This window comes from Varroa jacobsoni, unplaced genomic scaffold (genome assembly GCF_002532875.2).
Source record: "Varroa jacobsoni isolate VJ856 unplaced genomic scaffold, vjacob_1.0 scaffold_505, whole genome shotgun sequence".
NCBI classification, from domain to species: domain Eukaryota; kingdom Metazoa; phylum Arthropoda; class Arachnida; order Mesostigmata; family Varroidae; genus Varroa; species Varroa jacobsoni.
The window spans coordinates 115,061-130,374 of NW_019213407.1; the positions used below are offsets into that span (position 1 = coordinate 115,061).

Below are 15,314 nucleotides of genomic sequence, written 5' to 3' on the forward strand. Positions count from 1 at the left end.
CATCAGCAACAAATATTAGGTTCTGAACTGTTGAGCAGTTTATATAAATAAGTTCAACTACACTGGCAGAATATCATTTTTATGTGTTCTATTTCAAAATGCATTGCTACTGATGCATACATTAAACTAAATACGAAATGCTATAAGTTTTTTCTTGTTTAAACGTGCACTAGATGGAGTACCTCATCATCAGATGACAACTTTAGTATCTCGCCGATTCGAGCCCGTTTTGAGCCCATCTATTACTTAGAAAAATTTTAAAGCATGCTGCCAGCGTATCGTTGTTCGTTTATTCTTTACGTCAAATTCACGCTCTCTTCGAATTTCAGGGGGTTTGTCTATTGTCTATTTTGATAAGAAAATACACCGAGATATAGTTGTCCTAAGTTGGAGATATAAATCGCAAAGCAGATAAAAAGCAAATAAACTCGGAAATTGAAATTTTGAAATCGACCAGAATATTGGAAAAGCTACGCTCCTAATCTAATCTAGGACATAACTTTAATTCTCAGCAGGCTAACTATAGCGTATGCTTTTCGAAATAAAGCATATGCTTTTCGAAATAAAGCGTACGTATATGGTTATATATTATTCTAAGCCCTCAAACAGTATTGACGTTACGTTCAGTCATGTCAAGAGATTTGAATTAAATTTGAAGAACGAGACGTTTTCCAAGAACAAAGCATTGAATGTAATATTTATCCCATTCGAAACACGTATAGTTAATGAAATTGTATCTATTCATCAGTTCTAGTGAAATATGGATGTTGTTGTAATTAGCGACACTAGAGCTCCCGTCTTTTTTTACTCGTCGACTGTTTCTGTTCGGGCTCAACGCGGCTTTGACGTGCCGAAACTGTATCGGCCATTGCCTTAGCAAATAAAAGAACCGGAGGGCCAATTACCGTCGGTTCGAGCCCCGCGTTGCAGGACGCTATCAAACATCTATCTAGCTGATGCGGTTGACACAGAAGTGACGCAGAAAAATTGACCGCGTAAAAAAGAACAACGAACTCACACGGAAATCTGAAAGGCTTTATCGGTGAAAAAATGCAAAGGGAAACAGTTTCAAATTTGTAGCGGAACCTGGATTATTCTCTTCGGAAAATTTCATCGTAATCGCGTTATCTGTGCTCTTTTCTTTTAGGACTATAGAGAATTATGTCGATTTATGTTTACGTCCCAAATGCAGTTTGAGGTAGGGACGTCCTAATGACTTGAAGTATGTAAGGGCAACTCAACGTGAGTTCCATCACGATATGTGAATATGCTAAATAGTTCTGCAATAAGCCTCTGGATGCTTCTATATGCGCGCAATATTCAGAGCAAATTCGTGGCAATGATAAATTTATTTAGCCAAGATCACAGGACCTGTATTTCACGAAATAAACCTATAGTATGGTAAGCTCGTAATTTCTGTTACTCGAAATTTCGTTGATATCGCTATTTACATCGTGTACAGTTATGCAATATAGAAGGGTGACAAATCATCTGAAAGTGCGACTAGAACTCTCGAATTATGTTAAAAATAGGTGAATCCACGATTTCCCTTTAGCACGTCGAGATGACGTCCGTTCGAAAGACCATTGGGTCGAAGCGAAATTGTTGGTCTGTGGTCAGCATTGTATGCAACGTGCGGCCTAGCTCCCACGGTAAGTAAAAAATTGCCTGATGCAATAGATTCCAGCGTACTTCTACCAATCGTAGACGATTCGTTTCTAGTACGTAGAGGTTTATTATGATTTGCCAAAATAATTAGCTGCGCACCGTACAGGGAATTTCGAAGGGCAAAGACGATAGCGGCTTCCGATGCGACCAACTGAATTTCTACAACGGTAAGATGGGCCTACAGTAAAAACTCAGCCGAAAATTGCAGTCGGTATTTCGAAAACAGTCGGAGTTCTATGTATCATAGGCTAAGCCCCAGCTGTGACCTTCGAAAGGAAGAAGATTTATTTAAATGAGATAAGTCCGCTAACACGCTCGTGTTGTAAGCAAGCACCAAATAGATCGTCTGTACACGGATTAAGAATTTCTCAGATTAGAAGGCTAGGTTCTCTTGAACAGATCTAGAACATTGTTGTGACTATGAGCAAGGTAACTGTAAATCAAGTGTAAAATCTTTTCAGTAACAGCTAACCGCTTTTTCAGTCGCTCTGAACTGAAGCTGTACACAGCTTTATTTATCGCAACGGAAATAACGTGAGATGACATATTAAGCGACCGAGTGCGGACACGATGCCCCAACGTGAACCGTAACGGTCTTTTTGCGCATGGTTTTCTTTCAGATTCAAACATTTGTGTGTCATAGCTATATTATTAACATAATCTGGGAGTTGGAGAGAGTCTGACATTTGAAAGGACACCTTTTATACAGTAAACGACGTTCAGCAGAAATAGACGACCTGGTTTACGGGGCCTTTCAATAAGCATCTACTGTTGGTTCTTGGACTGTTGGATCTACTGGTGGACTTTGTTTGCAGGTGCGGAACCTTAGAACGATTCAATGTTACTATTTTAAGTGTTACCCGTATAAATTTAAGACTTTAAGACGATAGTACATTACACGACCTCAGAACAATGTGTATTTTGAATCACAAACATTTTCTGTGACGAATTTCTTTTATACCTTGTCTAGGCGTCTAAGGTAGTTCACTAAAGGCAATTGCTTTCCTTTACTAAGGAAGAAAAGTTCATTACCAAAAAATGCTATATATATATATATATATATTTGCTAGTCAGAACGATGGGCGACACGTTACTCCGGAACGTTGGTATCTGCTATACGAAGTAAGGTAATGCGTTTCAACAATAGTTCAAACATTTTTAAACCACTGTTCGAAGACGATACGGGCAAATTAAAACTAGCGCTTTACGGTGACAAGAAACTAGCCGTTAGTGTCATGGCTGTCCATCTATTTTGAGACATCTGGATATAAAAATCTATGTGATCCAAATCCAGGATATATTGTCATCGATGCCCCTCGTCGATTTTTGCTCCCAAAAGGGCCAAAAATAATAAAAAATACGATATCTATCTTCGTTAAATGCTTAAACTAGACTATCATGCAAGAATTAGCCTTTAACGAGGACGTATAATTACAGTTTATTGTTATGTAGTGAAAGCGCAGTGAGAGATGTGTGCTTGACTGATCCGATTCTGATCTGACGGCGCTTTACAAAGCAACGTAATAAGCACAAAGTCTTCACGCTTGACCGTCGAAGCTTCCCTACGTTTACGTAGTCTTATAAATAGGCTAGTATTATTTTTGAACCTTTAAAACAAGTAGTTGCAGAAGTAACTGCATATTGCTTAGAGTTTGTATGGCCACAGATGTTAATTGGCTTTAATTAGCCTGAAAGTCATCTAGGTTGAAAAAAAATTCTAGTAAATTTCTATGAAGCTTATGCTAGCTTGCAGATAGTCCTCTGCGTCAAACCTTTCGTTCAGCCCAAGTGAGAAGAGCCCGTTTACATGCGACTGAAACGCCCACCTGCTCCATTGACCTGCTAACAACGAGGACATCTGAATGGACTTCTAATGATTGATCATTGTCATTCCATGTAATACAGAAAATATAGCTTTAGGCGTGCTAATCTTGTTTACAATAAACCCAACCAGTGCTGGGCCTCACCCAAATGCTGCCGCCGATACGAATGCCAAGTTGCTACATCTACGTTAGGCAGGCTCATGCCGACTCGCAGTCTGATCAAGACAGAGTTTAGTGTCTTTCTAGGTCTATCTATCACATATTTACACGTTCGTCATTTAGTCTAACGTCTATCTTGAATGTTGTTAGATAGCCAGGTTTGAAGCAACAACAACCTGTAATATGCGTGTTTATCTCGTTCAAGGTGGGGCTAAGTCACGTACTACCCGAATCAAGGGAAAAATAATGGGTCGCATAACGTGGTATAGGGAAGCGTGTGAAGCAGGTATTTGTTTTACACAACAAACAATTCTACATAGTAAACAACTTAACTGACATCATGCTTCGAAGAACTTAGTTTCAGCTTAAAATCTCCGAGGTAATGATATAAAAATATTTTTGTTCATTACCAATGTTTTGGAGTGTTAATTTTACAAATGGAAATGCCATGGTAAGTGATGTGCCTATGATTGGTTTTCTCGAAAGCTTGATTCAATCGTTGCTATCGGGTCGTTGAGCGTTTAGTTGAAATGACGTAAAAGTCTACGTTAATCTGTTATGATCATTGTGATCTCATGAGAATTTTTAGAATACGGCTAATAACAGGCTCTAAGCAAACGCTAAGGCGAACGAGCCGCTGACATATTTAGAGGAAATTAAGTTAGTTAATAAGAGGAAATCTAAAAAAAAAAATGAGAACCATTTTCAGTTTAAATCACTAAGTTTTATGAGGTAACTTGTTGAAATAATAATTGTTTGTTGATGTAACTTGATTAGTTTCAAAAAGTAAGGGAGTTGCTTTTCTAGGTAAGCGATAGGCCCGATCAAAGGACGGTCACAGTCTCTCCGAACTGACCGGTGTATTTCGGATACAAATACCATACTAAAGGTTCGATTTTGAACTCGAGACTTTTCTTATATAAAAAGGCTCTTGATAAAATACCGTCTCAAGGAACTCGCTTATATGATGCGGTCCTTCGTTTTTCATTAAATTGTCGCCTAAAAATTGCGTTATCAGTCAATGATTTAAATAGAAACACGGAATCATTTCACCACGACGCATAAAACCACTTATTCGATTTGCTTTGATCGTTACATCAATAGCTTCTTAGCCACGAAAAATGTGTTGAAATTGTTGTGTTGTGAAAAGGGTGTTGAAAGTGAATTTGAAGTGAAGGTGAACAAACGCATGATTTTACTGAGAAATAGATTCATTCGTTAAAGTATCAACTTTAGCTGTACTACGAAACAGAGAAACAAACACAAAACGTAAAAAATACCCTAGTTTCTATAATTAGGCCGATTTCTACAGTATATACTTTCTAGTAAATTTCCCTTAATAGTTTTAAAACGAGTTGATTAGGCGGTCTAAAACCTCCGGCTTCATTTTATAAACTACAAACTCGTTGCAGACAAACCTATAAAAAATGTCATTTTTTAATGAGTATTTTCTACAATTTTTCGTATTATTTCCGATGATTCAAGGTGTGATAAATCATTCTTAACTATTGATTACTCCTTAATCAGCCATTTTGATCGCGTCATTAAGAGAACGGGTGATTGTCCCAGTAGATGGGCATCATTCGTCGTTGATATGGTATCAGATTTTCGGGCTTAAATCGAAAAGGACGCAATGACACCATGTTCCGCTATAGTTAACGCGGTTGATCATGGCCAAGCCACTTATTCTCTCACGAGAAAGTATAATTGACATTACACAATCTCATATAATTTACTAGTCTAGCTAATTCATGGCAATGCGGCACGCTTTATTTTCTTCTACACAGAAACACAAAAAAAAAACGGCAAAGAATTGCGTACGGAGAAAATCTCTAATGAGGTGACGGGATCTACCTTTAGACCTTGAATGATAACATTTTGTTGACGACTGGTAGTGTGTATATATGTATGCAATGTTGGTACCTTTTACTATGGCGGCTAGACCTTTAGATATTATTAATCAAGCAAAAATCCACTGTGATCCATATATGTAAAACCAAAATGGACACGAGATGATTTAACGAGAGATTTCACGTCGTATATAACTCAATATACATATCCAAGTTATTTTCTCGAATAATCCTGCAGGGAGGGTAATTGAGCAGTTCAGTACCTGGTAAAATATCGGTGAAGTCATACCCGACAATGTTTTGATTTCATTGAACTTATCGGTGACTGATAAATGGCGATAGAGAGTCTTCGATTGTAGAGTTTGTACAAAGCGTAGCGCTGCCTCCGTAATGGGCTACGCTGACATCGCCCATTTTTTTGGCCTGCTATCGGCCCGAAATTCGGTGCACCTAAGCGACACTTTAGCAAGTTTATAACTAGCAACGTTGCTTGAGGCACGGTTACTGTCAGAAAGTTATTTACGAAGTAGAGACGGAATATTTTGGAAATGACGAGCAAATAGTCTAGGTTCCGAATTGATAATATAATTGCAATAAATAGTGGTTATATTGGATGAACAAGACCGCCAAGAATGACTGGCTAGTGACCGATTCCTGCTTTGTTCTTTCACCTCACATCATGTTTTCACGGTCGTTTATATAAACTAAATATAACTAAGCAACAAACTCCTCTCAACTAGGACGAGCGAACTGTCACAGCTGCCCTCGAGCGCGGTCATAACGTCTATCTATCAATTCGTCATGACAATTTACAACGACCTCATTCAGTTCTGATCGTATGGAAAAAGGGCAACTGACTATGATCGAACGCTCATAGTCAGTTGCCCCTTTTCCATTCAGTACTAGTTCCAATTCTCTCGATTCGAACTCGTGTGAACGTTACATTCCTATATAAATGTAAACATCGAAATGGTTAATCGCCGCGGGTCTATTCAACAACAGCAACGCCGACCGCGTCCGTCATGATCGGTTAACAATGGAATATGATAATTGTGATGGTAATGACGAAGGACGGAGACTTCTATAAAGAACTTATAAGCGATCGGTCGTCGCAGCGGCAATGTCATCCATAATGAGGAAGGTCTCCATTGTCTGAAATCTTAAGAGGCCCGTTCGCAACACACGCCCCATCATCCCGCACTACCCATGATGCGTACATCTGCTTGCCTGCCAGTTTTTCGGTTTTCAGCGTTACTTTAACTACTGCCGGCTTTTACCTGTCTAGCCGAGAATTCCTCTAGGTGTACATGAAGAAGCTAGATAGTGCGTTTGTAAAAGTTGTGTTGATGTTAATGTACCTGTACATCTCATATCTTCAGTGTTGATCTACGCTTGCAGGCTTAGTAGTCATGTACGTATCAATGCGGCGAGTCTAGTCTAGTTGGAAAGTATTATCGCTGGTCAAGTCTAGTGACTTTTGCGTTGTCATTACGTGTGCTAGGATCAGATAAGTACAAAGCTCTTTCTTGTTCAAAACAGAAGGAGACACTCCAACAGCGTTCTGTCGCCGGTACCTATTAGATGCGACAGGAAACAACTAGGACTAGGATTACGGGCTGACGTCGAGCGCAGTAGGAATCAATTCTGTCAGTTTTGTTAAATCGACTTTCATTGTAGCAGTGCCACCGTTGAGTTGACGCGCGTTAAGCGTAGATATCCGTCAATAGTCATTGACTAGTGGATTTAAATAGTGGGTCCAAACAGCGAAAGAAAACGAGGGATGCGCACCTTCGTGAAAAGAGTTTTCCAGTACCAGGACCTAAGTCCGTTTTGGTTAAAATTGAGATTGTCGATGTCTGTGTCCGCTTAATAAATTATATAGTTAATTAGATTTCTTTACACTAGCACTATAAGTGAATCTAACCTGTATTTTGAACGTGAGCGGGCAAACCTTACATTTGGAACCCTGTGTTTGCCTATGTGTGCCATTTGATCTAAAGAGTGCTTTTGGGGTGTCTATATTCCAGATTTCCACAGGATAGTTTGTCAGAAACATCTGAAAAAAATAAATATATACAAACTTAAAATCAAGAATAAGTAGACTTGGGTCCCTGTGCACGAAAGCCTTTTATGTATCGTCCGACGATGTCTGGGTGGCAATACGCTTTTCACAGCGCTATACGCAGCGTTTGATTGACAATACGCCTCAAATGATTACTGAATGTCTTGATAAGTAACCCCTAGACTATTCACCGTTACTAAATTTATTCTTGATAATATTAAATAGTGTTCAATGTATTAAGTGTGTAGTGAAATGATCATATGGTCGAAAAATCAATTTTAGTCTATTACGCGTTACGATTGGTATCTGAGCACCGTCGATGGGGCGTCGGCCTTCAGGGGCAATGTAACAGAAAGGTCTATCCGGCTTGTCATTTCCGTTTGAAAGGAATAATGCCGAATTGGCTCAACGTTGAAGTAAACAACAACTTAATTTTCCGTTTTATACAAAATCACTTAAAATTCGATCGAAGATTCCAAAACGAACTATATCCAAGACGATGCTAATTTTACACAATTAAATTGAATATGGAGCTTTCTTTATTGGTAACCCTAAACAAACAAGTAGCCATTCGTAACGAAAATATTTGACGGTGTTTTATTACCAGTGAAGCTGGAGAGGCTTAACGGGAAAATATACAGAAAGATGAGAGGAATGGGGGGCAGTTATAGAATCAAGAGGAACGATTGCTCAAGGTAATCATGAAGGGAAACGTTAATAGTAGACGTTTTAAAAACGTAGAATAATGCGAGCGTCTCAGGAGAATCGGGAAGAGAATTTCCAATTATAGAAAGTTGGTAATTGGGCTCTGGCGTAAGAATTAGTAATGGAGATTAAGGATGAGGAAAGTGTGCCCCTTGGTTGAAGTCCTCATCCTGGACAAATAGATAATTCGTTGTCAATCATTCAAAGCATAAGTTGACATCCTTGCCGATATAATGTGACCGATTGTTTAAGCAGAGCGATAATATTTTATATGAGCTACACTCACCACTATAAAAGCTACATTTTGAAAAAGAGTCCTGTGTAAAAAGAACGCTCCTTGACCGTACGGAGTGACCGGCCCGCCGGTAATCGAGCCATAACAGCTGATTTAAACAAATGTTATGCTCAAACTTTTCATTCCAGCTGGTATAAGTAAGCAGTGTCTATAGACTCTATATATGTGGTCGAGATATCATCCCGCTATCTATATACTTCTAGGTTTATCTATTTCATCGACAAAAGTGGTTTAAGGAGGAGACTCCTGGAGGCCGATTTCACCTTCATATGACCTTACCCATATAGATGTTTTAATTGCCACGCAAGGATAGCGCTCCCTGGCGTTTTGGGCGAATATGTGAAAGTTACACAAGCCGATGGGGTGGACCACTTGCAGCTTACTGCCCGCACGTAAGGAATCACTGAGCTGAATATTGAAATTATACAACATGCGAGTTCGCCTATGAGCAGCACCGGTATGCGGGAGATAGTTATCGATATATACAGAGGGGCCTGTTCTACCCTTATTTCAAATTAGATGGACTGACAGGAACTACAGAGTTGGCTAGAATACATATCTAATCTAGGATATCAACGTCCCTCAAAATGTAGTCGGAATCCAGAGCGCAAAAATATCGTATCACGTTGAACTAAATGTGCATTAGTAAGAAATGTTGGGTGGATAAACTACTAACGAAAAAACAACAAAGACATTAGAGCATTACCGTTTGATGCTCTCACAGGAGTAACAACAAGTTCTGCTCTCCGTAGTCAAAATACAATAGCGTTTTCGCCTCGACTGTAAGTAAAAGGATGTTGCATATGGTTTTCGAAGTATAAGATAAACATGGAACGCGAAACGAAGTGGCGGGAGGAAGGTCTATTAATCCTCGACCTTCCATCGGACCCGAAGCTCATAGTGTCAAGAGGATCCGTCAATAAGCAAACCGCGAATTTGGGTCGTGGCTACGTTATCGTTATTCACAGATATAATCTTTATTTTCACTGATTTGAGACAATAGATATATAAATCCTTTCATTTTGGTAGCGGTAGTAGCTTCAACGTGGAACCCCTAGGCTCATAACATTGAGTTTTTTCTTCTATCCTCTTATTTGGTACATTGCGAATGTTTTGGGGTTGTCAATTTTACGAGTGGAAATATTAGTTAAAAAAAATCATGCTGATATCTTTAAAAAGTACGCAACGATATGAAGCTTCAAATTATTTAAGGAGGACCCCCTAGAACACAATTACAGACTGGTTAAGTTTGTAAAAGACAAAAAAAACTTTCAGGAAAAAATTAGTTGAGCTCCATGCAGGCGACTTGCGCATGTGGATTGTATCATCGCATGATATTTTAAATTATTAGGTTTTACTAGCAAAATTATTTAAGAAGCGTTCGATTAGAAAGTTACCTTTTAGTTCTAGAAAGTGGTGGAATCGGTTTTCGAAGCAGGCAAACGGCCTGGTTTTAAAAGGGTCCATAATCTTTCTCCAATAGCCGATATATTTTAGAGACGAGCACCATATTAAACGTTCAACTAGAACAAAGGCTATTTTTGGCTACAATGGTTAAATACCACATCGAGAAATTATCAAGTACATGAATTTGAAAAAATATGTGATATGAATAAATAAATCTGTAACTATTCCTGTATTAGGCCCCCATATATTTCCATATGAGGTTTGCAATACAATTAAAATGAAAGCACTATTTCACAGCAGCATATAAAACAAACGAAGTGCCATTTATTCGGTTTTTATGTATAGATACATACTCTTCGAAGTACACCAAGTGTTTGCCCTTACGTAACAAATAACTAATTAATCCCATAACTTGAATCGCAGTTATAAAACATAATGTAGAAACAAACGAAAACCGCTATAAAGCTGGTATCTTGAAAACAATTATCCTTTGCTAAGGTTATAACAAGCTAATTCAGCAGCTAAAAACCCCCGGGTTAGGTTTATGAGCTACGAATTCGTTACACATAAAAGTATATAGAATGTGCATTTTTTCTAACTAGTTTATACATTATTTGACATTTTAATGAAAGCCACCGCTGGTGGTCTTTTTATAGCACTGAATCTTCTTAGCGCTAGCGCACGCGCCACTGCCCTGTGCAAAGTATCTTTGCTGTGGAAAAACGAGCCATATAAAGAAAATTCATCGTGTAGTAGGTAAAAATCAGCGACGTAATTCTAGCTGAAACTCAGATCTCCACCCGTCTCTACGACGGTTGTGAAGGATTTGCAGCGTCTTTGTTCGCAGCTACGGCGACCAGCTAGCTATTCCACAATGGTCTTTACATGTTAATCATCATGACGAAATTTGATGATTTTTCAAGTCAATATGATATAAAAGTACGTTTTTTAAGTATCAGAGCAATCTTTGAACGACTGCTTTTACCCTTTAACAGCCAGCTATTGGCTGTATATACGTCATTTGTAACCGGTACCCCCTAGTGCAAATCAGCTATAGTTTTTACAGTAACAGTATTTAGCGTAATCTTTGCCCTTAACACAATTAGCGTTCGAGCTGTACCAATCTAGGCGTTCAATTCTTGAGAGCAGCTCAAACTTGCCATCTTTGTACTTTGCTGAAGCTTCAAACGTCGCCGTCTTTGGGTGTGCGTATAAGAGGATCTTGTAAATTTGAAACTGCTTATCGGGGTCCTCTAGTTCGAAGACATCATAAATTCGCTGGAATGTCCAGGTACGGCAAAGGTTCGTTACATTATTTTTGACCAGCTCCTTGTTTGCAGTGCGAATAACAAAGTCTGCAAATTTCTTGGCCACTGGTCCAAAAGTGGCCATCCGCACTGCCCGCAAGCATGAACAAAACTGAAGATTAATGCCTGCATCAAGGCAACTTCGGCTCTCAGGAATCTCTCGCGATATAAGGCTCAAACCGTGGCCTTGCTCCGTATCGCCGTTCATGGCCCACGATGTGGCCAGCTCCCGCAGAGTGGCGTGTATATCATACACGGTAATCAAGCGGCGTGAGTTTACTACCAGGTTGTCGATTATATCAGGCCTCAGTTCTATTAGCTTTGGCGGTAGTATAGTATAGAAATAAGGCATCATGTCTTCGTACCGGCCGACCGTGGTACCTCGCCACATTTCGAGGCGTGAACCGTGGTCAGAGAGGAACAAAATAACAGTATTATTCAGAAGACCTGTTTGTTCAAGACGTTCGAAAAACTGAAAAAAATCGTTATCTGCTCGACGGGCGCCATTAAGGTGATCATGTGAAAGTTCTGAAAACCAGGCATACGCAAATAAGGGATTACTACGTTTCGCTATGTGAAGGGAGTCAATGAGATACTGCAGGTAGATTCTTTCGGCAAACTGATCACCGATGCAAAGCTTTTTCCCTTTCTGTTCTTTTAGATCGCTCCTATCGATGTGCTGCATCAACGCCCGTGGATAATAGTCTGTGGGTACTTTACGAAAGCCCTGCATTGAGGGATGAATAAAGAGGCCCGTTTGCCACTGTTCTTCAAAGAACATCGTGCTGAACCCCTGCTTCTTATAGTAGTCCCAGATATATTCGGTCAGATTGTCAAAGTAGTTTCCGATCGCACGGTCCATGAGCCCGGGAATGTAGCTTACACCGGTTATCATCGGAATCTGATTCGGTGCAGAATTTTCGCCAATTTTATTATAGCCGAACATCTCCACAACACCAACACGATTCTCTAGCCAGTGGCGCGTTTTCCTCATTTGCCGTAGAAAATTGAGTCGAGACAACGCGTCTATGCCAAGTACCAAAACATTAAATACCTGATTGTCGCCCGAACGCACGCGATCAGGACGAGCTTTTGGAAGCAGCAGCGGTTGCTCGTACGTTCGATCGTGCTGGGTATCCCTACACGAGATCCAGATATATTCTTCTGGCGTGCACGACCCCAGACGATATGGTTTCGGCATCGACATATCGAACGACACGTCGGGTCTAGCGGAATGCTCATCGCGAATAGGCTCCCGGTACGAGCACTGTAATGAGCTAATGTCGAGTTTCGGCGACTGTTTAACCACCATGTCGTCGTTCAGAACGGGACAAGTTTGATTGTGGACTATCTGCGTCGTAAATAGCAATGGCACCGCATCTTCAGGGCACTCAGTTATCGGTTTTTCGAAATAGTTTGCTACGGCGGAATCAAATGGGTCGAATGTGGGCACGAAGCATTTCGAAGTGTTTAAACTAAAAGGTTCTATAGGTTGATCAATGACTCGATGCAATTTGCGGCGTCTGACATTTTCACGTTCAAAGTAACTCTTGACGCCGATTTCCGTTGGCCGTGCTACGAAGGTGATTTTATTATTTGCTTTAGCGGAACTGTTACCAACGGCAAACAAAACAAGCGTTTCTTCCGGTAGATCAACAATACTACTAATATGAAACAAAATAGATACGGCCGAAATATTGAAAAGCACCAGAAGTGCCTTAAAGCGTTGAGATAGCATGATAGTTTGGAGCGATCTCGAACTGGAAATGAGAAAACAAATGAAATTCGTTAACCAGGACCGAAGTAACGTTACGTTCAGATAGAGCTAGCGGGGCTAATAACAGCCGGCACGTGTTGGGTTGTCCAGTAATTTTTTGACGAAAACAAATCCATTGCAGCACCACCTCCCTTAATGTTATTTATGATCATGACATAGTTAATTAATGCAACATGTAAGAAAAACGGAGGAGGTTTTGAGCGGTCAGAATGTTTCCTGAGGAACCTAACCGCCACTGCAAAAGCAGTAAGAACGTGCTCGTAAGAAGTCTCTAATTTTTTTTTATCGTACCTACAACGGTGACTTCAAATTTCGGCGCACAGAAGGTTTATAAATATAAGCATTTTATTATGTGTATCGAACGGTGAACTGTCTTTTCGATGCTGCGTAGGTCTTCAGATTATAATAATAATAGCGGCTATTGTTGTACATTATTTTATATTGACACTTCTCGTTTGGTCATCAGGTGCAGTGTCAAAGTTCAAAGAGGTAATCCAGCTGCGCTGCAAAATGAGCTCAAGCCCTAGTGAAGTTTCCGTTAAATTTTATTTACGTCATCCGGCTAACCATACAGTATATTCCATGCAAAAATGTATATATAGCAGATAATAGATGTTAATATTGGTAGCTGATCGTCAATCTCGAACACTAAAAGTAAATGTTTGGTGAACAGATCTTTTTGACTGCTGCCCTAGTGTCATGCATAGAAAAAGCAATACTTATGACGCGAGCGAGGACACTCAGCTTGCTTTTGGAATGGATATTCTGCGTTAGTATCTTATATATAAGTGAGGTTGTGGATCAACAATAACAGAACAAAGTTATACTTAAACTATAGTTTACGATATGCAGTTTGTGTTCGGTAACAATATACACCTCTAAATCGAACATGGACCGCCTATAGCTATCAAACATGCAGAATCACCATCTGAGGTCGGTAGACACTAATAGGTAACTTTTATAAGGCCACAACTATCGCCCTGGACGGACAATATATTAGAATGATGCAATGCTAATTATGATATACTGAATTGGTACTCTTCTTCCTTTTTTATCAACCACGCTCGTCATAACGATACGCACATATCTACAAGACCGTACGAATCCATCTAATGTAGGCAATTGTAAATCGACGTATCTAACAGAACCCTTCAGTTTGTGACAACGATGACCAAATTGCTTCCCAATGAACGATTGAAGTGTTCACCTATCAATTCGTAACAAGTTTTAATCAAAACAAATAACAGTCCTTATATGGGTACGATTCCGGTCATTTTCTACTTATTACCAGCTCTAGTACTTTCAATCAGAGCTCGGCATACTGACATTAGCACAATCGTTCGAACAGTCAATTTTTTCTGGAACGCTGCACAGCGTCTAGGAAGAAGTGGGTACAAAATGCCTAGACAGCATGACCTTTTCCTATCATCTCTGAGGTCGTCGTTTCTGATCATCAAGAAACCGGCGGTTATAAATTGGCCGTGCACACACATTTCATACGGTTGGCATTTTCAGAAATGTCCATACGACAGTCGGAGCAGCATTTCGTTTCGAGCAACCTTTAAACGCTTCACAATAACACAGTCCTATGCTGTAAAGACACCGTTCTGCTTCGACGGGTCCATTTGTGATGTTTAAAGACACGTAGATTCTTGATCACCACCGGTATCCATAATGTATGCACTGCGTATTTATCCGCCAACAACGCGCACCATGGCAATTCTTATGAGCCGATAATAGGGGTAGGCGGGGGTAATTGTGATCATGATAATGGTGGAGGCGGCGGATGGAAACTTCTGTAAAGAATTCCCATGCGAATAGCGTCAGCGTTTATGGAAACAGAGAAACTCTGAAAGCGACGTTAAGCAATTGGTGCTTTGTTCCTTTCCGTTAACGTAGTGTGCACACCTGCATGCCTATTGCTTACTCTGATCTCCACGGCGACCGTTTGGCTCTCAGTATTGCCTCGGCTGAGACAGGCTTTTCCGTATAGTTGTGGACCCTTTTCTTTGTGGAAGTATTTAACAGTACGTCTGTAATAATTTATACGTCACGTAACATCTCTACGCGTTATTATTTATCGGCTCGCCCGTATAATTGACCTACGCGCAACGCTTACTCACAATACCTACCGATACAGCGAGGCCAAGCCAGTGAGAAGGGATCGTTGCCGATTGATACTTTTGTTATAGTTAATAAGGTCTGGATCGTCATCACAGCTGTCGTGGTAGGCTTACCACAGAACGCTCTCGCCCTTAAAA

General features: G+C 40.0%; 1 protein-coding gene across 4 annotated transcripts in view; it reads right to left on the reverse strand.

Annotated features, from left to right (window-relative positions):
• LOC111260998 (uncharacterized) overlaps positions 1-15,314 on the reverse strand; it is a 144,373-nt gene that overhangs the window by 89,949 nt on the left and 39,110 nt on the right. The window contains exons 4-5 of one of the 4 annotated variants that reach the window (XM_086968532.1): positions 15,186-15,307; positions 10,259-13,036 (exon numbers count right to left, since the gene is read on the reverse strand). The exons of 1 other annotated variant lie outside the window; for it this stretch is intronic. In XM_086968532.1, coding sequence (XP_086824658.1) covers positions 11,017-13,014 — 1,998 coding nt within the window. In that variant the 5' untranslated portion in view covers positions 13,015-13,036; positions 15,186-15,307 and the 3' untranslated portion in view covers positions 10,259-11,016. Of the gene's footprint in view, positions 1-10,258; positions 15,308-15,314 lie in introns of those variants that run through there. 2 more of the 4 variants (XM_086968531.1, XM_086968530.1) reach the window with 2 other exon arrangements.